Consider the following 23,264-nt stretch of genomic DNA (forward strand, 5'->3'; position numbering starts at 1 on the left):
ACCAAAGGTCTGAAACTCTATATTCAGTTGGACAATCATTATTACAGACTGTAATTGTTCTTGTAAGAATATAGCTGCTGAAATAAATACGGAATCAGTTAACAGTATCTTCTGGTACTGAATATCTGTCTCAAGTATTTGTGTTCTAACTTTTCACAGTCAAGACTGTCAGAATGGTCTATGAAAAAGGAGGAAATGTGGAAAAAAATGGATTTGTATATTTTATTCCCTTGAGAAAAGTTGGGATTTAGGATTAATTTTTGAAGGTTTAGAGTAGCCTTCTCTGAGACAAATATTTTGAATTAATAGAGCTGAGACAGATCCTCACTTGGAAAGTGAGCTTTCTTTATTTTATTTTATTTTTTTTTTTTTTGAGATATATGAGATTTCATTATTTAGAGGCTTTTTAAAAAAAAAATCTGAAAACTTTGTTACATTGTGCTCAAGCTGAAGAATACTTACTACAGTGAATAACAGACGTAGCTATTAGGGGAAATATCTATATACGTAATATTGGATCAACTTTTAAAATCTATTTTTAAGTTATTTTTGAAACTTGGTACACTTAGAATGATGAAAGTTTCCTGATTCTGAAATGATAACACAGTGCATGTCTCAATAGATTATACGAAGGCAAAGAGCAAACAGAATTTGAAGAATCTATGAGGAGACTCTTTGAATCCATCAACAACCTGATGAAAAGCCAACATAAAACTACCATTTTGTTGCAGGTTGGTGTGTTCTTGGAAATTTTATTTTAATTTTTTAATTTGTTCTTGCATGGGGTTTTGTTCCTTGGTATTTTATTGTTTTGTTTCATTTTGGTTTTGAAATTGAGGGTAAGACACTCTTAAGTAATTTATCTTCTGTTTCTCTTTAGTAACTGTCCTTTATTCAAGATCATGTTGCTTAGTAAAGTACAAAAGGTCAGGAGAAGATAAATTTATGTAATTTCAAACATGCAATGAGTGACTGAAAGAACTAAAATATGGATGCTAGAATTTATCAAGGAATATAGGGAAGTGAAACCTCCAGTGAGAGCTGAGCATTTCTTGAGTTTCTTCAGGTTGTGCTAAACAGGTATTCTACCATCTTAGTTTGAAAACTAAACTTGATAGTATCAGCATTTTGGAGGTGAGTTACTTAACTGAAAATAGTGTCAGTGTTTCCCATACATGTCAGTGTTAATTATTCTTACATTTTAGAACCCTGTGCTTTAAGAAAACTAGAAAAGTAGGAAGTATTAGGGCTATTAATATCAAACAATTGGTATGTAGTTCTATATTGAAATAGAATGTTACCAGGGCTGTGTGCTTAAAGTAGGAAACAGAAGATTTTACTGGATTACTGCAGTATTAATTCTTAATACATTCTTTCCCTGATTGTTTTCCCATTCTTTCCCTCATTGTTTTATTTGGCTTGAGTTTTCCTTTGGTTCTGTGTTTTTTGATTCCTTTTGCTTTGAGGTTTAGTAGAAGATTGGAAAAAATTTCTGCCTTGAATAAATGTTCCCAGGTGACTGATGGTCTTGAGATTTGTGTTCTCTGACAATTTGCCTGGAATGATGCATGCCTGCAAAAGAGCTAAACATCAGTACTACTTCGATTGTATAATACCATGATTATAATAATGCTTTAAAAGCATTTGAAAATAATTCAGATACTATCTGTGGTTATTTGACACTTCTGTACAGATGTTCAGGGGAATAATTTATACATTTGAAAGACATAGCATCAGAATCAGAAAACTTCAGAAGAAAAATGTTTCTAACCAAAAGTAATACTAGAAGAGATTTGTTTTTATAACAATGTTTGTTCTTGTGGTAGTTATACTGTTTTAGTATGTTAATTATCTACCAGATTGATCTTGGTGGCTTTTATGCTACTCAGGAGAGGCATGTCATGTCAGTGCATGAATGGAATGAGAAGTATCCCATTGTAGTTAAGGTCCTGCTGCTGGAAATAAGTTTCTTGGAAAACAAAATGAAAAAAACCAACAACTCGTAAACTCAATAGGCATGTCGGTCACAGTAGCTTTCACAAAGGACGATATATATCTCAGTGACTATTTGGAGGAGACTTCAGTTATGGTACTTGAGCCTCCTCCTTTGGCAGGTAGATGAGAATTGTCTGTAACTGGACAGAAAACTGGAGATCATTTCTGCATTGGGTGAAATGGACTGGAAAAGGGTGGAAATAAATTTGTAAATCTGCCTCTGCCTAAAACCAACACTGATTTTTCCCATTTAATTTTGGGATGTTAAACATTGTACTAGTGCTTATTTAAATTTGCAGGGTAAGGGGCAGGTTATTTTTCAGAGATACTACAAAAGCACATGATTTCATAGGTGTTATAGCTTATAAACTCCCCAAACACCTGTGAAGTTTAGTTTGGAAGATATAAAGAATTATTTTGAAATCTAAAGCGTCTTTTGGTCTCTGCTGATTATTTTATTTTATTTTTTAGACTCAGAAACTTGGAACTCAGTATTTTAGTAGGCAGTAACTTCTGAGTCATTTTTATTGATACCAGTCATACTCAGACTTGTGTTGAATATTAATTCGGTCAGGAGAAGATTGTTCCTAAAACTACATGTCATATGGAACAGCCTCGTCAGTGCCGGAAGCACTTTATTGTTTCAATTTAACTAATTTTATCTTCAGAGTGATATCTTACTTTCTAATCTATTACATGTTGTATAAATTTATGAAAAGCTTAAAAATAAAAATCTAGCTTCTCAATCTCCTGTTCTAAAATTAGCTGAAGTGAATAGATACTTTCATTTATCTGTCTTTCTCAAAGCTCAAGAAGTAAAATATGTGGTTATCTTTTCCAGTGTTATTTATAGAAGCTTTGAACAACCAAAAGATTAAATTGTTAGTTTATTGTAGGTAAACTAAAAATCCATATGTTAATCCAAATTAGCCTTTTTTGACACGAAAGGAATTGATGAAGTTACCTCTTTTGCTTAAAGATGCAGACAGAATGCATTTCTCAACTTCTGCATCACGTGATGGTGTAATTTTACTACAATTAGGATCATCATTTCAATGTCCTAACTTTGCTGATGCAGAGCATTTTCTGATGTTTGAAAGCACTCGTATGAAGTGTGAAGTGGCCTGTTTTCAAGTTTTGGAATGTTTCTTTGTAAAGAGATTGCCACCGATAGGCAAGATTGGGAATGTTATTAATTCACAAGTATGAGATTTATGTGGATGTGCAGAATTAAGGACTTCTTCTTTTAGAAGACTTATTACATATTTACTTGTAATTCTTTAAAATGATAATTTCAGAACTTAACTAGTTCACTGCTGATGATACTGAAATAGTCCAGGTCTTCTTCAATAGTAGAACCTGTAACCTGTTTTTTATTTTATTTTTTTTATATTTGTCTCAACAGAATGATATTACAACTCTGTTACATTTATCAGTTGCCTCTTGGGAGCCATTGCTGATGAATTCTTGTAGTCTTTAGACAGGGTTTTTCAGAAAGTTTATACTTCTGAGGATAAACCTTGTAAAATCTGGGAAGTTGGAAATAGATTGGGGGGGGCGGGGGGGGGGGGGCAGTGAGAAGTTTTCAGTAACTTTCCCTTCTGCAGATATGATTTGTATGAAGTATCACTGTGTATATCATCTTTTTTTTTTTTTTTTTTTTTTTTTTTTAATAAAATCTGATCAATTATTTTTGAATTCCGGGTGAGATGTTTTTATAAGGTCAAGCTCTTGATATCTGATTTGTGCTCTGTGCCTGTGCCTTTTCACTGACAAGCCTATGCTCTCAACCTGAAATTACAAGTGAAAGCCCTGCCTCTTTCCAAAAGTTGTGCTGTCTCTCTGGTGGATTCATCACATTTGACCTACAGATAGTTTTGTCTGTTGCTAATGTTGGCCATGCCCAGCTTGCTGTTAGGTCCTGATTTTAGTAAGTAGTACTCTCAATTCCATGCATGCTTTCAGAAACCTCATATGAGACATTCTCAAGGTAATAGAATCAAAAGAAGAAGGAATTGTTTATGGCACCAAACAGCATGAAAACAGTATAGTATGAAGATGCTATCTTATTACTCTCAATCTTTACCACACATTTTTGACGCATCCATACTGCTGCTGAATGATGTTGCAGTAGGTTCTATGAGTTTAAAATGGTACAGAGATACATAGGTAATTTTTGAGAGAATAAGGATGGAAAGGTGCTGACAGTGATGCTTAGGTTGAAGTATACAATAGGTGATGGCATAGTAAGTTGCGGAGTTGCCTTGATAGCAAATAAAATTAGACTTAAAATTAGCAAGGCACCAGTAGCTTCTGAGAATGTTCTTTTCATCTAATGGATACTTGAGTATGTATAGTTTAATGTTGCAAATGAGGGCAACTGAAAAACTAAGCTTAGTCAGGAGTAAAGGTTAAAATAAATTTAACATTGTATTGTATATATATGAAGTAATTCTCTACAATGCTGTGGAGTTTCCGTATCCTGCTTAAAAATTAATCTCTAAGGTCTGAACAATGCAGAACATTTTGTACTGCTTACTAGGAGATTTTTATGACTTCATTAAGGGCAGTGCTCTGTTGTGTCCATAGTGCATCATTTAAAGCAATTACTGCAAATGAAACTTAGCAGTTTAAAAGAATGGATATACTTGCTGTTGTACTTCAGATGGTACTACAGATCTGAGTATAATGGTAGCTACATCCTTCCCTCCTTGTACAGATACAAAATAGGTACTATATGGGAAGGCAAACAGTTCAATAATTCTTACTGTCTCAGCAGTATTGCTTGAATTATTTCATGGTCACTGGTGGCAATATCCTTTGTCAAACATTTTTCAGAGCAACTGTGAATTAGTATAAAACAAAATCCAGAAGATCCTATTGTAGAGTATGTGCACCGACATATTACTGAAGTAAAACTGGACCTAGGACTAGTTTCTAGTCTACCGATTTACAGGTACCTGTACAGGTGTTTTAAATAGCCCCATTATTTCACAGTCCTGTAGAGAATACATTTTGTTCACCTATTTCAAGGAGGTACAAGTGGATAGGAGCAGAAGAAGATGTGATCTTGTTCAGGTCGCAACAGCATTTAAATAATCCTTTGACCTTTCTGGAGTTGTGTATGAGTGTGGGGATGATGTATGCAGAGGAAGAGTTTTATCTGAAGGCTTTTTAAGCCAGCTTGATGTACTGTATATGCACCCTTACCCAGCCCAAACTCTTTCTTGTTGAATCACGACCTGAATTATTTCTATGTAAAACAACAACCAAACAAAAACAAACAAGTAAGAGCTGGCTAAGATACTGCAGTATACTCTCACAGAAATAAATTAAGACAATAGCTTTATCCTTTTTAAAATATCTAAAAAGGAGCCAAAGAAAGCAACGCCCTGATTGTATTTATTTTGATCTAACTATCCCTAATAAAGAGACTAAGTTTTAACAAGGAATTTTCAGTGTAGAGACTTACTGAGTCTACATAATTTTGATTCTAAGACTCCTTTTTGAGCAGCTCTCTCATCTTTGCAAAGTTTAGTACAGAAGCTAATTAGCGGTTGATAGCTAATCAGGAAACAGTAGACAGGTTTTTGTTTAGTGACAAAACAAAAAGCTTGTTTAGTTGTTGGCATATTGAAATTTCAAATTAATAACTGGAAAGAAAAACACTTTTTCCTTTTTTTTTTTTTTCTTTTTTTTTTTTTTCAGTAAAATGAAATATTCCTGCTAACATTCTCCTACTGCTGATTGTGTTTTCATGTGCTTTTTACTTTACTGTTGGCCTTGGCTTGTTACTCACACTCCTCCTGCTCACTAGGAATATTTCAGTAAGCTCTACTTTTACTTTGCACATCTTAGTCCACCTACCAGAACTGTTGTCTTATTCATGCACATAAATTTCTTGTGAACAAACTGAAATATTGATACAGTGGTGGGATTGCTGTGTATTTCAAATGCTCAGTTTATGCATGTGAAAGGTCCATTCATAAATACTGTTTGGACTAATCTTTGTCTGATAGTTTGAATTTAAATATTTTTCTGGGTATATGAAACTGAGATCTAGAAACTCAGGAAAAGTAAATGTTTTGTGGCTGAGATTCTGTGACCTGCTGACTGTATGCAATATGATTCTGATATTTTTTATTCAATGAGTTAGAATTCTCTCCATAGTAGCCAAAAATCAGGTATTACTTTTGCTCTGACATCATTTGAGTGCAACTTATCCTTTTCTCTTCAGCCAGGAAAGTGATATAAGTAGTATAAGAAATGATTTTGGTCTTTTTTAAAAGGATAGCAGGCATACAGTAGTATGATTTTTTTTCTTTTTTTTTTTTTTCCCATTTATTCCATTTTATAGGAATGCACACCAGTGTGGCTTTGCATCAGATAGACACCAAGTTATATAGGAATCAATGGAGTATCAGTATTCCTTTCCAGTTCCTGTTTTATGATTCAGTTACAGCTCTTGACAGGGCTTTTGCTATTGGGAGAATTTCCTTCATGAGTTCTTGTGGGCTTGAGACTATTTTCTAGATTTTTCTTTGTTGTGTAAGTTTGTGTAGGACAAAAATTTGGGTCTCATGGTTCAAGTATGTTTGGGGATTTTACTTCAAAATTTCCTTTTCAGTTTCTTCTGGAGAAGAGCAGAATTTTAGCTGAGTGGGTTAACATACAGGTTGTATTGAGTTTTATTCAAATGTGGCACATAGCTGTAAGTATTTATTAGCAAGACATAACTTTTTGCCCCGTCATACTAAAATCGTTGACTTTTGCTGTTTCTTTCTAGAAGCTGTCAAATCACTTAACAGCGATTTGATATCAGCAGTGATTTCTGAAACACACTATGAGAGATGGAACATGCTTTTATAGTGTTGTTTTGGAAGTATATAACTGTCAAAACTCAGTGTTACCACTTGAAAATGCCAGGCCTGTGTATAGGCAAGCACAAGTATTAAAGAACTAATGTAGATGAGAGCACTGTCGAGCCCTTTGTAATATATATATATATATATTTTAAATTAATGACTTACTCTACACTTAAATCATTTGTTTTACCTTGTTTACAGGAACTATAAAGTGTTCTGAGACTTCCCCTGATGTGTAGCAGTAGCTCATAATTAAAAAGCAAAATGTGCTTATAGTTAATTCAATTAGTCATTTATTGTAATTTAATGTATGGACTTTAGGGGCTAATGGCAAAACTCCTTTTTGGGCTTTTTAAAGTTAATTTGGGTTTCGTGTTTTGCTATGGTAAAGCTGAAAGTGCATTCTTTACTTATTACAGTTCATATAAACAAATGACACAAAGCAAGAACTGTGGTGATTTTAAGGTGGGCAGTAAACACTATTCTGAGTGAAAACAAAGTGTCTAATTTCAGCATGCATTTATTGGATAAATGTGGATAATCAGTCCTGTAGTGTACATCATATCACCTAGAAGAAAAGACAGTAAGTCTTTGTGTAACCTGTAGTCTGGGGATTTGTTCTTATTTCTTTTAGTAGCTCAGGAAGTATCATAGATGGAACATGCCTATTATGGAAAATCAGAGCTATATCAGAAATAGAAGACTTTGCAGTAACTTAGTTCCCAGCAAAATGTTAGTAGCAAGTTACACCCTGAAGTTGCATAATAAACTAAAGCTGCTATTAATTTTGTAATTCTAATTATCTGGACTACAAAGAGGTTAGTCAAATTAAAACTTTATATAATTTATTCTCTTTAGTATAGTTGGATTGATAGCAGCATGCTAATGTAATTCATGATTTCCAAGTGTTTTCTTCAATAGTAAATTCAGTGAAGGCTAAAATCTTTCAACTCAAAAAGAATTTTATGACAGTGAGTAGTGCAAGCTAGTCTTTGAGAATGTTTGTGTTTAAATGTTAGTGATGATTTAGAATTTGAGGATTACCTGCTTGAGTATTCTTGTCAATGATCCTTGTCGTCTTTTAAGGCTTGCTGATTCCACAACGTTATCAAAATACATCTCAGAAATGACTAGGAAAAAATATAACCTCAGTTTAGCTGCAGATGATTGGTGAGGGACATGGTGCTCCATTTCATCTTCCACAGAAAGCGTAGCCCTTGGGGTGCTTAGGTGACTGTTATCCTTTCTGCCCTCTGCTTGGCACGTGTCTGGGACTGACTGATATACGTTATGATCAAATTGGTTCTGCATTGATCAGTGCTCAGTTTACATATTTGCATAATAAAAATGGTCTTAGTACCAGTGGTTTGCAAGCAGAATATGATTCAGTTCATGCTATTGTACTGAAGTTCTTCTGCATATCTTCAGCATAAGAGCCCTCGTGTAAGTACTGCTTTGTGATGAAATTGTATTAAAATGCCATGTAAAATTTTAGTCAGAGAGGAGAAGTCCAAATTTATCACTTCGTTTTGTGTGTTTCTGTTTCAGTGTTTGTATTCAGTGCTCTGTGTTGTGTTTGTGTGACGTATGCACAGGTAAATGTACAAAAGTAACACAATTTGTATTTCAATTCAGGTTGCTGCTTTGAAGTACATACCATCAGTTCTTCACGATGTTGAAATGGTCTTCGATGCGAAGTTACTGAGGTGAGCTGATTTTGAACATTTAATAGATGTATCACATGATGTGTACAATGTAAAACTAATTTGTACCTAGAATTAATTATTAATTGCTTTAAGTCAACAAAGCTATGGTAGTTTCTGCTGATTGAGACAGTGATAGAACTGAGGGTACCGAGTACACCCTCAGTAAGTTTGTAGACGACACAAAGTTAGGTGCATGTGTCTATCTGCTCGAGGGTAGGAAGGCTCTGCAGAAGGGTCTGGACAGGCTGGACCGATGGGCTGAGGCCAACTGTGTGAGGTTCAACAAGCCAAGTGCCGGGTCCTGCACCGGGGGCACAACAACCCCAAGCAGAGCTACAGGCTGGGAGATGAGTGCCTGGCAGGGAAGGACCTGGGAGTATTGGTTGACAGTCGGCTGAATATGAGCCAGCAGTGTACTCAGGTGGCCAAGAAGGCCAGCACATTCCTGGCTTGCATAAGAAACAGCATGGCCAGCAGGTCCAGGGAAGTGATTGTCCCCCTGCACTCAGCTCTGGTGAGGCCGCACCCCGAGTACTGTGTTCAGTTTTGGGCCCCTCGCTACAAGAAGGACATGGAGGTGCTCGAGCGAGTCCAGAGAAGGGCAAAGCTGGTGAGGGGTCTGGAGAACAAGTCTTAACGAGGAACGGCTGAGGGAGCTGGGGTTGTTCAGCCTGGAGAAGAGGAGGCTCAGGGGTGACCTTATTGTACTCCACAGGTACCTTAAAGGAGGCTGTAGCGAGGTGGGGGTTGGTCTATTCTCCCACGTGCCTGGTGACAAGACAAGGGGGAATGGGCTAAAGTTGCACCAGGGGAGGTTTAGGTTGGATATTAGGAAGAACTTCTTTACCGAAAGGGTTGTTAGTCACTAGAATAGGCTGCCCAGGGAAGTGGTTGAGTCACCATCCCTGGAGGTCTTTAAATGACGTTTAGATGTAGAGCTTAGGGATATGGTTTAGTGGAGGGCTTGTTAGTGTTAGGTCAGCGGTTGGACTAGGTGATCTTGGAGGTCTCTTCCAACCTAGATGATTTTGTGATTCAGTGTGATTCTGTGAACTCTGGACATGTGTTGTCGTCATTTGATTTGTATAATGACAGAATTGAATATTGAGGCCCAATTCTGAAGCAGTAACTCCATAAATGAAATGAGCCAGTGAACACTATCATTTTTCCCCCTTGAATAAATGCTATTCAAGAAAACCAAATCTGATTTTCGCAGTTAAAAATACGTATCTTTATTTGTCAAAGAAGAATTGCCTCCACTGTACAAGAATATTTTAACTGCAATGAAAGAAAAAGGAAATAAACATTTGTAAAAATGGCCAACATCTAGTTCTTCCTCATCTTGTTTCTCTTGAAAATTAGCTTTGTAACCTGTGATCTGTGAAATAAATCTAAATCTTAAAAAGAAATAAGTATTTAGAACCATATAGTATTTTGCTTTTGCTGTCTTTCTTATTAACATGTGATGAATTCATCTGCACTGTATTTATGACGCTTTCCCTTTACATGCAGCCAACTGTTATATGAATTTTACACTTGCATTCCACCAGTGAAGCTACAGAAGCAGAAAGTGCAGTCCATGAAGGAAATAGTGCGCAGCAACCTTTTTAAAAAACAAGGTAAATATAAAATGCCTTTAAGGCTTTAAATAAATAGGTGTGGAAATGTTGACTGACTTCTGTTTTGTGCAATTCATGTTTGAAATTGAGTAGAACTGGTAATGAGAAAGTGTGAATTCTAGAAATCTGATCTCTGGAGAGGATTAAGCTTTCTCTGATTGCTGTGGTGCAAAGCATAGTTGCTAGCAGAAAACACGGAAGAGGTAGGTATCATAGGAAGAATTTTGTATTTTTCTTCTGATATAATGGCTAGATGGATGGAGCTCTGTGAACCTTTGAACCCATTTGTAAACTCTATAGTGAAATAGGAACATGAAGTGAAACCTTGTGAAGACAGCTTACGGTATGTTATATAAGGCTTTTGCCTCGGTCGAAGAAAAATCCTGATTGTGCTGTAACATAGCTCAGCTGCAATGCAGTTCCTCTGTTTATAGGAACCAGTATTTTTTTTGGCTTTTATCAGATCTTAGTGTCTTTTTCCATTCTCAGAACAGGAGTAAAAAAATGTTACCCATGTGTTTATGGGTCTTGTTTGTGCTTAGTTTTCCTTTGTTCTGCCACAGATGCGTAATTTTTTCACAAGGAGTCCTAGCAGAGAAGCCTGTTTTTTACATGGTTGACTTCATCTTGACATTTAAGGGTTCTGCCTCCACTCTTGTGGACTGGATGGCTTACTTCTATCTTAGCATCGTACTGGTGTGTAAAAAGACCACAAGAGCTTTGAAAGGCAAAAGTTCTACTCAAATGGATGGCCATTCTCTCATAATTTGTTTCTGACAATTTATAGATAATGATCCTGGGAACTTTGCAGTTAAAGCAGTTGGCGGCAAGTATTACTGAGCATGGGTAGAGAGTGGGCGGGCTCCTCTGCTAATCTCATTGCTCTGTGTTGCTAGAAGAGTGATGCAGTTCGAAGTAGCTAGGACAGATTGAAATTCAACTTTATTTTACAACTGTTAAGAGCAGATCAAACTAGGTAACTTTCAAACAGATCTGGATCTGTATTCACATATATATATATATTTTTTTTCAGAGAGTTTACTGTATTTCTGTTTTTCAAGTACTTACTCATATATCATTGCACTATTGGTTACATTTACATCTGCTAAGATCAGAAGTATAAGTCTTAGCTTTTGTCTCTGCTTCTTGTGGCAAGTAGCATTTAAGACCAGAAAGAAAGACACCCTCTTCCAAAACTGAAAGACATTTGGGTTAAAATAAGGCACTCTCTTGAACTCTTTATCTTATTCAGTTGACCTTGACTATGTTTAACATGGAGAAATTAACTGTAAGCAGTAACGTCCTTTATTTCTGTGTCTGCTTGTGTAATACTAATGATCTTTGCAACTTGTATGTATGTAAGATACCAGCCCAAGCTTCTCAGGTAATGACAGTTTTAGTAATTTTCCAGTAAACCAACTATTTGTCTGAATAGTTACAGATTTAAAGGAACAGAGTAATTCTAGTTCTAATAGTACTGAGGATACTACTTGTTTTAGACTTCATTTTGCTAAATTTTATGCTTTTAGTGTCGATACATTAACTTCCAGCTAAATAATTGTTTTGCTGGAAGAAAAAATCAGATTTGTATCATTCTGCCTGTGAATCTTACAAGCCAGAGAATAAGAGCAGGTACTGCTGTGGAATAACAATAGCTGGATATTTTTCTTTAAAGAAGCTTGTCATTGAAATGCGTTTTTATTGGTTCATATATCAAGAGTCCTGGTCAGAAAAACAGCACCCTTTATAATAAGAAATAAATCCCTAAGAAAGATCCAGAAATAAGTAGGTGAACATAATATAAGCTGTGTGCTTCACAGTTCTGTTGACTTGCACCTTGCTTCTTCTGGTATACACTACACAATTAGTTCCTTTCATATCTATGTATGCTTCAGAAGAAAACAAGTTTTTTTTGACCACATTGTTTATGACTGTTTGGGAGTAGGACTTTGTGCTGAGTGCTGTACAATATTAGAAGAAAAAGCAGCTTGATAGGAGGAGCTTGCAGGCTATGTAAAAGGAACTAAACAGTGTAACACAGCACATCAGTGCACCAGTAGCATAGTAGTTGTCTTTGACTGCTGTATTTGTGCTGGGGGGCACAGAGCTGTCCAAGCATAGTTCTTTACACCTTTTCCTAAACTGTCTAAATTCTGCAATACGTACAGTTACATTGAAGGATACCCTAAAATTATTGTGACCTGTACACTGTTACTTGTCTGCAGGCTCTGCTCTTACTGAAAAATTTGGGAGTTGGTGCTCCTTAATTTGGTTATTTAGGTCAGTCAGTTTCCTTACTGATATATGGGAACCGCTATGATCTTGCATTTGGTAGAAATATATGTCAACTATATATATGTGTCAATACAAGTCAACTACTGAAAATCAAACTTCGCTAGCAAGCGTAATGTTCATATCAAGTAATATTAACCCTTGAAGATGGATGTCTGGATTTGAATTAAAGAGTTTAGGATTCCCTTTATAGTACTTGGAAACAGATGTCTCTGTTTGCCTTATTCTTATACAGACTTGTTAAGTGTGTGTGCTTCCACATATTGCTGCAGGGTGAAACGTTATCTGTCTCTTTATTATTCATGTTATATGGTAATGTGAGATGTTTAATTTACCCCAGAAAAATATGTTGTCTTGACTGCATTTACAGCATGTCAAGATCATATTTACAAGCATTTATTACGGAGATCCTGCAGCATCGTAATTTTTTCTTGTAATTTTTTTTTTTTTTACTTAGTTGTTAAAGCACCAGAGCTTGGAGCATTCTTCTCAGCATTCTTCTCTGAATGCTCCACAAATGCAAAAGTTACAGATTTGGAGATGGTGTCTCACTCTCAAAAATATACACTTGTTTTCAGCAAATTAATGCTTTTATGGTGGGGCATTTGAGTCAGATAACAAGCATGTGTATAATAATGATCAAGTGCATCAAAAATGTGTGGTAAGGTGGTAATCTCAAAATATATATGTAATATTTGAGAAACAGTTTTATTGACAAATATAGAAATAAAAGAGTATCTGAAGTATTGTGTGAAATGTGAAGTATTCTGTAAGCTGATGCAAACTGTCAGAGGGTATCCAAGTTCTCTGGGCATCGGCCTGTTGAGACAGACTACTTCCACTGAGCAGTAATGTAACGTAGGCACCTTCAGTATTGCCTAGCCTTGAGGCTGCCATCTAAACATCATTTCTGTTTTCCTAATAACAGCTCTATACTTAATGCTTTCCAAGGATATTGCTGATTGTTTTCAAACAGAGCTTTACTTTAGATGTAGCTGAAAAAAGCTGAAAAAATGAAAAAAAATATTTTTTCAATGTAATAAGAAACTTCCATGTTTTCAGGTACAGTTTAGTGCCAACAAGCCTTGAGTCCAGGATCCACTGAGTATATGGCATTTTCTGACTGTATTGGTTTGGTAAAATGAGATTTAAACAAGAAATAAACTGTAGAACCAGTGTCCAAGTACATCTCGAATCCTATGTTCAGACAGTGGTCATCTGCTGGAGGGGGGGAAGGCAAATAAAAGATAAGGGAGATAGAGAGAGAATTATAGAGGAAAATAGAATTTTGGCTAAATAAAACCAAATAACTGGCTTTATTTGTTGCAGTACATAATGGCTAAAGTATCCCTTAATCAATGCTTAGGGCAATTTACAGTTCCTTTTCTAGGTAGGAGACTTTGCTGTTCCAGCCATCCTTGGCAATTCTTGCTGTTGCTTGCTTTGTTTATCTCATGCTTTTCTCATCAGTCTGTGTGCTTGTTATTTGTCCTCTCTTCAAATCTGCACTCTGCCCTAAGATGCACTTACCCTTCTTTCTTAGATGTATTACTTGTGAAATAGTATCCCACTGTAAGCAACCTGTAACTTTTACCCTATTGCATTGAAGGATATTTTCTTTCAGCTCTCTACTGAAGAATATGTTTGTATGTGGCAAATGTGTTAATCTGGGGAATCTAGCCCTTCTACAATCTTTCGATTTTTTGTTTTTCACACTATGGGAGTCATTTACCCTAGCTGATATTCTAACAGTAAATGAAAGGTCACTTCTATATTTATTCTGTCTTGTGCAACCACTGTAGAATTATTTGTGACTTAAATATTGAACTAATTGCTGGTAGGTGAAGGGAATAGAGATGGGCAGGTTTTCTTTCCTTTTTGTTTTATCTAAAATACGTTAAAATTTCCCATATTTACTATGCTTTGGATATATCTATTTGACAGCTACATGAAAATCTTTTCATTGTAAGTATCGCTTTAGAATTTAGTTTAAATTCTGTATAAAATGTAGTTTGGCAACTGTCCACAGTATGAAGTCATCACATTAGCTGAAAATTAGGTCACTTTAAAAAGGCTTCTGCAGATGATAATGAAGCGGTGGTAATGTCTTGTTGCAAATGAATATGTGTCTGTATATTTGTTATATATATATTAAGATCGCTGCAACGGGACTATTTAACACTCGTAACTTAGGTTGGCTTTAAACTTAGAAGCAAAAATTTCCTGGTCTGACGTTTAGCAACATGCTTCGGGCAAGTGGTTGGGTTTTACATATGGTTAACCATTATTGTCATATATTTAAACAATCTGTAACAGTCCATAAAGGAGCTGTATGTAGTATTACAAAGCTGATTTTGCAAAGATACCAGAGGCTTATAGTTCTGAAGAGCGGTTGCAAAATGGTCGTCAGAACTTAAGTGTGTTGCTTTCCTCTTGATCTCTGCAACTCCTGCCCCGAACTTGTGGTCTTAATCCTTTCGCAAGCCATATTTGTGGTTTCTCCCTGCCAGCTCCAGATGTGGAACATACTCTTGTATAAGATGGTTTTGTTCCTAGTCAACTTCCATTCTATATTCTACAAGGTCCCCAAAGGAGGAGTCAGGGGTTTGCTTTCCCATGACATGGCAAGTACCCTATTTTGATGCTTGTCTGTTTTTGGTGCTTTTTGCTGCTGATCTCCTGCAAATTTTCCAGAAGCAAAAGCAGTCTTTTCCCTGTTCTTAAGGTTGTCTTTCTTCAGTGACTATTAATCAAAAGTTAGTGAGATTCAAATCCAGTTACCATTATAGTCTGCTTAGCATGGTTTTTCTTTTATTACTCTAGCAGGCCTTTGCTTTAGCTACAGTCTGTTAATGCATAATGCTCTGTAAAGCTTTTACTGCTTGCAGATAAATAATAGTAATAGATTGCTGCTTGCTTGTAAATGCAGCTTGTCTGAAGTCAAGAAATACATAACCGGTATATCATAGAAAATGGTGCAAGTTATATAAAGGGTATATATTTTCCATTTTGAAGTTTTTAGGGTAATAACATATAAAAAGTTTTGCTAAAAAGATTTTTAATTCTGAGGAGCTTTTGTAAAAGAACTAAGTGGAGCTTCTGTGTACTGCTGACCAGATAATCAGCACATTTTAATTTTTCCCAGATGAGTAGTTAGTAGATTCATTTAATATTAGTTATAAATTTTAGAAGTGTACAAAACCTCCTTGTGCAATTTGGGCTAATATCAAACTCTTGACAGCAAAACCAGGCAGTGAGGACTGTAAATGCAGAATATAATACTTATTTAAAAGCCTAGCTGTCTCACGCTGGGTATTAAAATCCTGCCTGAATCTGAATAGGTCATTGTGATCCAAACTTGCTCTAGTAACTGCGAGTGAAAATCTATGCTTTTTTTTTTTTTTTTTTTTTAAATATATACAAATCATAGTGTGTTCAGATGTATATGGTGATTATATGCGCAAGATCTACTTTAAGATGATTTTACTAATATGTAATATATAATTATATAACAATGCTGAGATGATAGTGTTTCTAGAGGAGCCTGGGGAAATACCAGCTGATGTTTTTAATTATTAGTTTAAAATTAAAGATGATCCTCTGAAGAAGTAGTTTCCCAAAACAGAGAAATCAGGTGGATGTCTTTTTAAAATAAAGCTAAAATGTATGCTGTGTAAGTCATTTTCTTACTCATCAGAGAATATTTGTGCTAACTAGAGAATGTTCTTTGAAAGATTTTGTATTTCAATGTTTTGATGAAGTGAGGGAATTATGTCTTTTTTCTTTCTTTCTTTCTTTCTTTCTTTCTTTCTTTCTTTCTTTCTTTCTTATTTTTTAAGAGTTTTAAGTTTACACATATCTGGACAATCTCCATCCACTGGGATGCATTTTTTTGGTGGGGTGCAGGGAACTTACCTGTTCCCATCACCAGTGCAACCCAGTGAGGGTGAAATAGACTCTTCCAAGTATGTTTTCCTTTTCATGAGACCATTCCATGAGGAGGTTGTCATCCCTCTGACACTTACTGTGGCTACCTAACGAAGTTACTATTGCTTCAGTGGTGTTACCTTAATATTTGTTATGCCATTTAATCACAGAGCTTATCTTTTGGGTGATAATCTTAGAATTTTCCTTTCACCTAAACTGTCTCTATATTACTAATGGCAGAAAATCATTCTCGGGATACCTACAGGGTGTTTTCACTTGTAACTGATAATTTAAGATTATTTGCATTTATGTTGTATTTTCGTATTGTTTGGATTGAACCTGCAAGTTGTAAGTATTGCAGGGGAAAGTCCACAACATGTTTAATTTCTGGCACCGTGTAATGTCAAAAAAGCAATATACAGTTATTTATCTGACTGATACTATAGCGGTATGAAAAAAAATATCTATGCTGTGCTATTTTAATATTGAGCACAGTAAAGAGCAAACAAGTCCTTCTTGTACATGACCATAGTTTAAAATAGTAATAAAACTCCAAAAGCCAGCTTTTAATGTGCTACATCAAATACAATTGATTGTAAAATTCATCATATTTAGCACTGTGTTTGTAAGGTGTGGACAATGCCTGATTCATTACTTGAAGCAATGAGGTGGAAAGTAATTAACAAGAATGGAAGCATATGTAGTGTATTACAAAATACTATGCAGCATGATAATTTACAGTGTTATTAATAAAAGTTCACGTTTATCTAGAAGAGGTAGTGTTTTTTTCTGCTGAGAATATGGAATATACTTAACTAAAGTGCCAATTACGATGAAGTCTCTTAATTTGCATTTTTCAGATTATCCATTTTTCCTCCAGGCTTTAAGACTTAGTCTCTTTCTAAGTAGTTCATTAGAGTACCAGTTAAGTTCATTCACTAATAGCAAGGTCAATACCCAGTAGTATTGTCTATAGCTCCTACAATATAATTAGATTTCATATACTGGTATTTCTCTTCCTTCCCCCATTGATGTTCACAGCTTTTTCTAAGGAAGTAGCATTGGGATAAGAGGAAAACTTGCTTGTTTGTTTTTGTGGGTTTTGTTTTAGTTTGTTTTCAAATAAATAAATAAATAAATAAATAGCCTGTGAAACTTGGTTTTATTAAATTACCCATGAACCTAAACTTGGAAGCCTTGAAGTGAATCTGAATTTACTGGTATGTACTTCCAGGTTTTCAGAAGTTTTCACTGTAATTGGTCATAGAATTTTTGTCAGATAGGTTGCACAGTCCTGATGAGTGCTACTGCAATTGGTCTTCATAAGCCCTGCAGAGAAACAAGCTTTTAGATTACATTGACACATTTTTTGTTGAGGTATCAATTTCTAGTTCCTGCTCTGTATTACTGCTTACAGATGGGTATGGTGGTTAATATGTTTCAGGGGCTGAATGTAAAAGACTTGGAACTGCTTGTGCTCTTAAACCATGAAGTGTATGAATGTTCTTATGTGATGTTTAAGCACATGCACAGACACTTTATCCAGTTTGTGCCTTCAGGTGGTGTTGTGTCCCTCATTAAAAGACAAGAAATCTTAAACTTAAGTTTGATACTTTCCTTTTAGATCTGTCAATGATTAATTTTTTAAATATATCTGAGGGAAATAAATGGTTGTCTTGTACTGCATAAGCGCCCTTACTGGGTTTTCAAAGTCTCATCTGATGTAAGGAATGGTCTCCTGGAAGATCTTTTTCCCTTTGCATAACTGTATTTAATGGATTCTTCTCTGTCTCTCTGGAAATTCTGTTTTGGACCTGCTGAAAAAAGTTTTGTTAGAATTTCTTTATTTCTGTATAAACCTACCATTGATGCATACTTAGTTTTTAGGAAGCCTGTTGCTGAATTTCCACAACTACCTCTCTGTTTTTGACAGGTCACTATTTTTAGACAAAAGTGTTTACCAATTGCATGCAATTTTTGCTGCTGTTATTGTTTCCAAGCTTACAGTGTTTGGAACTAGATTTTTATTTAAGATGACCATGGAATATTCACTGACATTATATTAAAATTTGTAAATCAGTTAGACTTTGAAAAATTGTTTTTTATTGGTGTGAAATGAATATCAAATGCTTAAAGGTATCTGCGTGTGTGTATTTGTATATAAATAAAGTGTGTATGTTCACATTCTGCTTTTGACTTGGTATTCTCTAGAGGCCCACTCCCGACTAGGAGTTTGTGTAGTAGCAAAACACTGAGATCTGCTTCAAAGAATATAAAGTACAAGTAGGTCACACAGATGGTCATTGGCAGGGTTGGGAATAGAGCTTCAGTCTCTTGGCTCAAAATCCAGAGCCTCTGATCACTAGCTGCAGACATAGCTCCTGCATGTTCACCATATGCAAAGCACTTGCTGATTTCTGGAGGCAGCAGCATCAGGAGACATATGTTAGCAGTAGGGGTTAATTTGCCAAATGTTAGAAGAATCGCTGAAACTATAGCAGTTGTCCTTCTAAAGGAAGAACTCCTTCTATTTTAAATTTTATTTAAACAAAAGTTGTATTTGCATTTGTCTGTAATTAGACTAGTTTCCTAATATTCATGTATATGTTACCAACTTCAGGTGTCTGTGGAATACTCTGATTCTTTAATTTCACTACTTGAAAGGTATTGGTAGTCCATGTGTTGGTCATCTAGAAGAACAAGCGTTTAGGTCAGATCTGAGATTTATCCCTTAGTAAGCAATGTACATATTTATATATGTCCTATATTGTTAAGATGTAGTCGAGTGAAACTGTCTGTCTGCAGTTGGTTGGTCCTATGCTATGAATGTTGTGTGTTGTTAAAGGTAAAATGACAACATTTTAATTGCAGTATGATTTTCAATTCTAGAATATTCAATTTAGTCAGTCCCACATAAAATAGGTAAACTGAAATTTGTAACAACACATTTCCGTGTCTCTAATTTTAATTGGCAGACAGAACCATAAATTATGCATATATCTAATATACAGTATATATTGATTTATATTTTTGTTTAATTTCAAGTTATGCTTCAGTAGCTGTTGGTCAGCTCTTTATGAAGAAACTGGGGACTGGATTTAATATAGCTCAGTAAATCTGAGATATAAAAAGTTACATTACCACTAATAAAAAGTAATTGTAACTTAGTAATGGGGATTAACGCAATAAATGATGCAACAGCTGATTCACATATAATACTGTTGGCAGAAGCATTAATTCCTGCATCATTTAAGAGGTTATACACACTTCATTCTTTGTAATGAATACCCACTTTCACATTTGTTAGGATCATGTTTGTTAGAACTGCACCTAGTCAGTTTGTTTCTTAGTGTAGTATGATTCTTGGAACTGCTAACAGCAAAATGTAATGTACTATAAATAACAAATCTGTGTAATAGAAAACTTTGTCCAGTATGTATGTATTCCTGTAGTAAATGAAAGTGAGCTGTGAAATTCAAGCCAAAAAGTGTATGCTCTATAAAGCTTGTCCAGAAATCAAAATATTTTCATGACTTCTAATAGTAAACTAGTGACAACTTGTCAGAGGAGAAGACATTGCTTTGTGTAATACAGTACAAAGTGAATACCAGTGGGTTTGGTAATGTTGGTTTTGTACAGTGGGTTTGGTAATCATGTTTTTGTACAGTAGAGCCTCAGGAATCTAAGATTTTCCTGCTAGATACTGAAATACACTTCTGTGTTAGAGCAAACACGAAAATGACTCTTACTTTCATGTTCTTTAGAATCCTTCTTTGTCATGATTTGAATGTGCTACATGGACTATGACCGATTAGAAAACACAGGTTTGCGTTGTATAATGCCTAACTTGCACAAGAAAGATAACTTCTGGTCTTTTCTTCTTTTAAACATCTACCTGGAAAGTCAATGCTGTAAGTTCAGATAAGTGCAAGTAAGGATCTACTAAGGAAAGTATTAGAGTTAAAATGATGACACCTAACTAGAATTATCTTCTTGTTTTTTTCTCCTCTGTGTCATCCAATTAAAGATGTAGGAATTAGTGTTTTGTTTTTGTCTTCAGGACTGTTGAGAGCTAAGCTGAAAAAAAAAGTTGAATGAACACTAGTAATTTGATGAAACATCTTTCAATTTTATTATTGTCAGAAATGAGTCACAGATAAAATAATAATAATAGTAATAATAAGCTAGTTTCATAATAAGTTGTATTCTCAGTGATATGAATACTTAAGCTGAAGTTTTGTTTTTCATTTTCTGTGATTGTTTTCCTGCACTGTGTTCAACACAACTTTCCAACATTTCAATATGTTTAAAAGTAAAAAATTGTTAAGGAATTTGACTCTCCCTTTTTTAGCTACTGGGAAAACCCCAAAACACTTACTGTTAATAAATAACAAATGTCTTACAAATGTCTCTACACTGAAAAATAATCTCTCCTGTGGATCTGCTCTGAGTTTTGTACTTAGCTTTAAAAATATTTTTCTAAGAAACACTTCTGTGAGATTTTTTTTTTCTTTTTCTTTTTGTCTTTCTGCCTTTTGTAATATATAGTGGTCTTTTTAGGGGTGTATTATCCTGAAAGCATCACATCTCAAACCCTATATTTCCCAGTTTTATTCATGCAGTATTTTGACATGGATAAGGAAGGCATATGCATATCTACAAGTATTTGTTTTCATGAAACATTAGGGGTTAAAGCCATTATCTTCATGCGTTTATGGAGAAGTAAGTAACATGCTAGATGTTTTGATAATTATCTACTACTTGTAACATTTTCTTGGTCTTGACCCATTATGGTAAGTTTTTAAAACAAATACATCAAGATCTTTGCTTTTTGGAGGGAAATATAAATCTAGCTAGGTGAACTAACTTTAACAGTGAACTTCTAAATGTCAAACAGTCTGCTTATAACTGTCACGTGGAAAAGGGAACAGCTGTATTACAAGAGTTGGTGCAAATCTCTTGCTTATTTTAGTTTAGTGTATCAATTAAACGAAATGTGGAAACATGAAAGTTGGAATTCATGGATATTCCATTGTCCAAACACAAGGCAAACTTTTAAATTTGCTGGAGAGGACGTGCTGACAAGCATTTGTGGCAGGCTGGAAGACTGCAGTGATTGCAGGCAAGCTGGAAAATGCACTGAAAGCTCAGTGTTGTTTTGGTTATAGCAAAGGTGGCGTTAGATGTTCAGGCTGCCCTTCAATAAATGACACAACTCAGCTCCCATCCAAAATTAGAGAAACTTGAAGTTGGGAGTTGGATGCATTCTGCAGTACTTGATGCGTGGTGGTGGTGGTGTGCTGTGACCGTTAAGGCAATACCTACTCTGCTGTCTAGCCTTGCTGACACTTGCCTGGAATGGCCGGCTCCAGCGCTGTGTGCTGACTTTCTGCCTCAGTACTGGATTCCAGGACACACAGAACTCACTGCTTACAGTGCTCTCAGTCTGTAGGTAATTTACAGTCTCTCTCAATTCTTTGACTTTTATTTCACCTGGGAAATTTAGATTTACCGGTGAAAAAAATACATCAAATTTTAACTTCATGATTTTTGTGCTCCCAACAAAGAGTTACATGGCAAATAACAGAGGGAAGACTTTCAGGAGAAAGATGCCTGCTGTTGTGAACAGATGTCCTTTGTGAAGAAGCATGGCATTGTAATTGTGCACTGACTGCCATCAGAAGTCTCTCCTTGTTGAAAGAATGTTGTTCACTGATTTTATTTTTAAGGCTTTGCTCTAAATCTGTATTCAAATGACACCTATGTCCTTATTAATTTGGCATGCCAGTTCAAGTGGGCATGAAACCATCCTAACAGATGGCTATGACTGCAGTCTTGCCAGGTAATCAAGTGTAGTGTTTCCTAAGGGAGATAAAAGTGGTGTTAAATCTTTATTACTGTTTTGGCTGCACATATGAGGCAGTCAGGAATGAAGCACACCTGTGATTTTTGCTGAAGGAGACCCAAATGCCTTTTCTAATGACATTATTGCATTAATGACATTAAGTTTGAATTTCACGTGCTTGATACAAAAGAAATCATTAGCTATTTTCTAAAGAGTTCTAAATAGGGGAGTTACACAATTACACACAGCTATGCTTAATCCTTTAGCAGAATGAATCTACCTGAACCATAATGAAGCTATTACCAGGGAACTTTACTCTGAGAAGTGTTGGACTTTGGGACTGATTAATAGATATTCTAAAGAACAGTATTTCTTTTGAGGGACATTGATGGAACAGATGTTTTCTGTGTTCAAATACAATTTGAGGCAATATGTTTTATTCTAGTTTCCAGGAAAAGCCAGTAAAACATTGATCAGTTGTTTTTTTCATGGATTTTAAAGTTAAGAAAGAGTGTATGTCTTTGCTGGCAAACTTCTTACCTCGTTTATCAAGCAGAAAAAAAAAAAAAAAAATAAATAAAAAAAAAAAGAAGCAGCTAGCAATTAAATTTATCAAGCAAAAAAAGCAGTTAGTACCTTCCCCCTTTCCACATCCCTCCCATCAGTGATGAGCTTTCTTGAAAGGGTGTGTGGGTGTAGTGAGGGAGGACTGTTTGATAAACACAAGTTCTCAAATACCATAACAGAACATTTTACTTTGGCTATTTCTTTCTTTGATGGTTGTAAACTTTCCTTCCATGGTTTTCTTAATTCCTACTCAGCTTTTTTTCTAGCCAATGATTTGTTGCTGTTCAAATGAGCACTTTGCTTGTTTTGCTACTTAACTTGTGCAATCCTATCTTAATATTATAAGCTGGAATTTATATAGCCACTCAATAGAAATTTTTGTCCCATGGTAATAGGATTACTACGTGTTTTATATAAAAGGCTGCCTAAATAATGATATAGCTTTAAT

The 23,264-nt window shown here is 35.3% G+C and overlaps 1 protein-coding gene across 1 annotated transcript in view; it reads left to right on the forward strand.

Annotated features, from left to right (window-relative positions):
* Positions 1-23,264, forward strand: part of DOCK2 (dedicator of cytokinesis 2) — a 188,221-nt gene that overhangs the window by 38,636 nt on the left and 126,321 nt on the right. Inside the window, exons 23-25 of the mRNA XM_035338697.1 lie at positions 623-731; positions 8,496-8,566; positions 10,079-10,185. Of these exons, the coding sequence (XP_035194588.1) occupies positions 623-731; positions 8,496-8,566; positions 10,079-10,185 (287 nt within the window). The remainder of the gene's footprint in view (positions 1-622; positions 732-8,495; positions 8,567-10,078; positions 10,186-23,264) is intronic.

The sequence above is a fragment of the Oxyura jamaicensis genome, chromosome 13, assembly GCF_011077185.1.
Source record: "Oxyura jamaicensis isolate SHBP4307 breed ruddy duck chromosome 13, BPBGC_Ojam_1.0, whole genome shotgun sequence".
Taxonomy (NCBI): Eukaryota; Metazoa; Chordata; class Aves; order Anseriformes; family Anatidae; genus Oxyura; species Oxyura jamaicensis.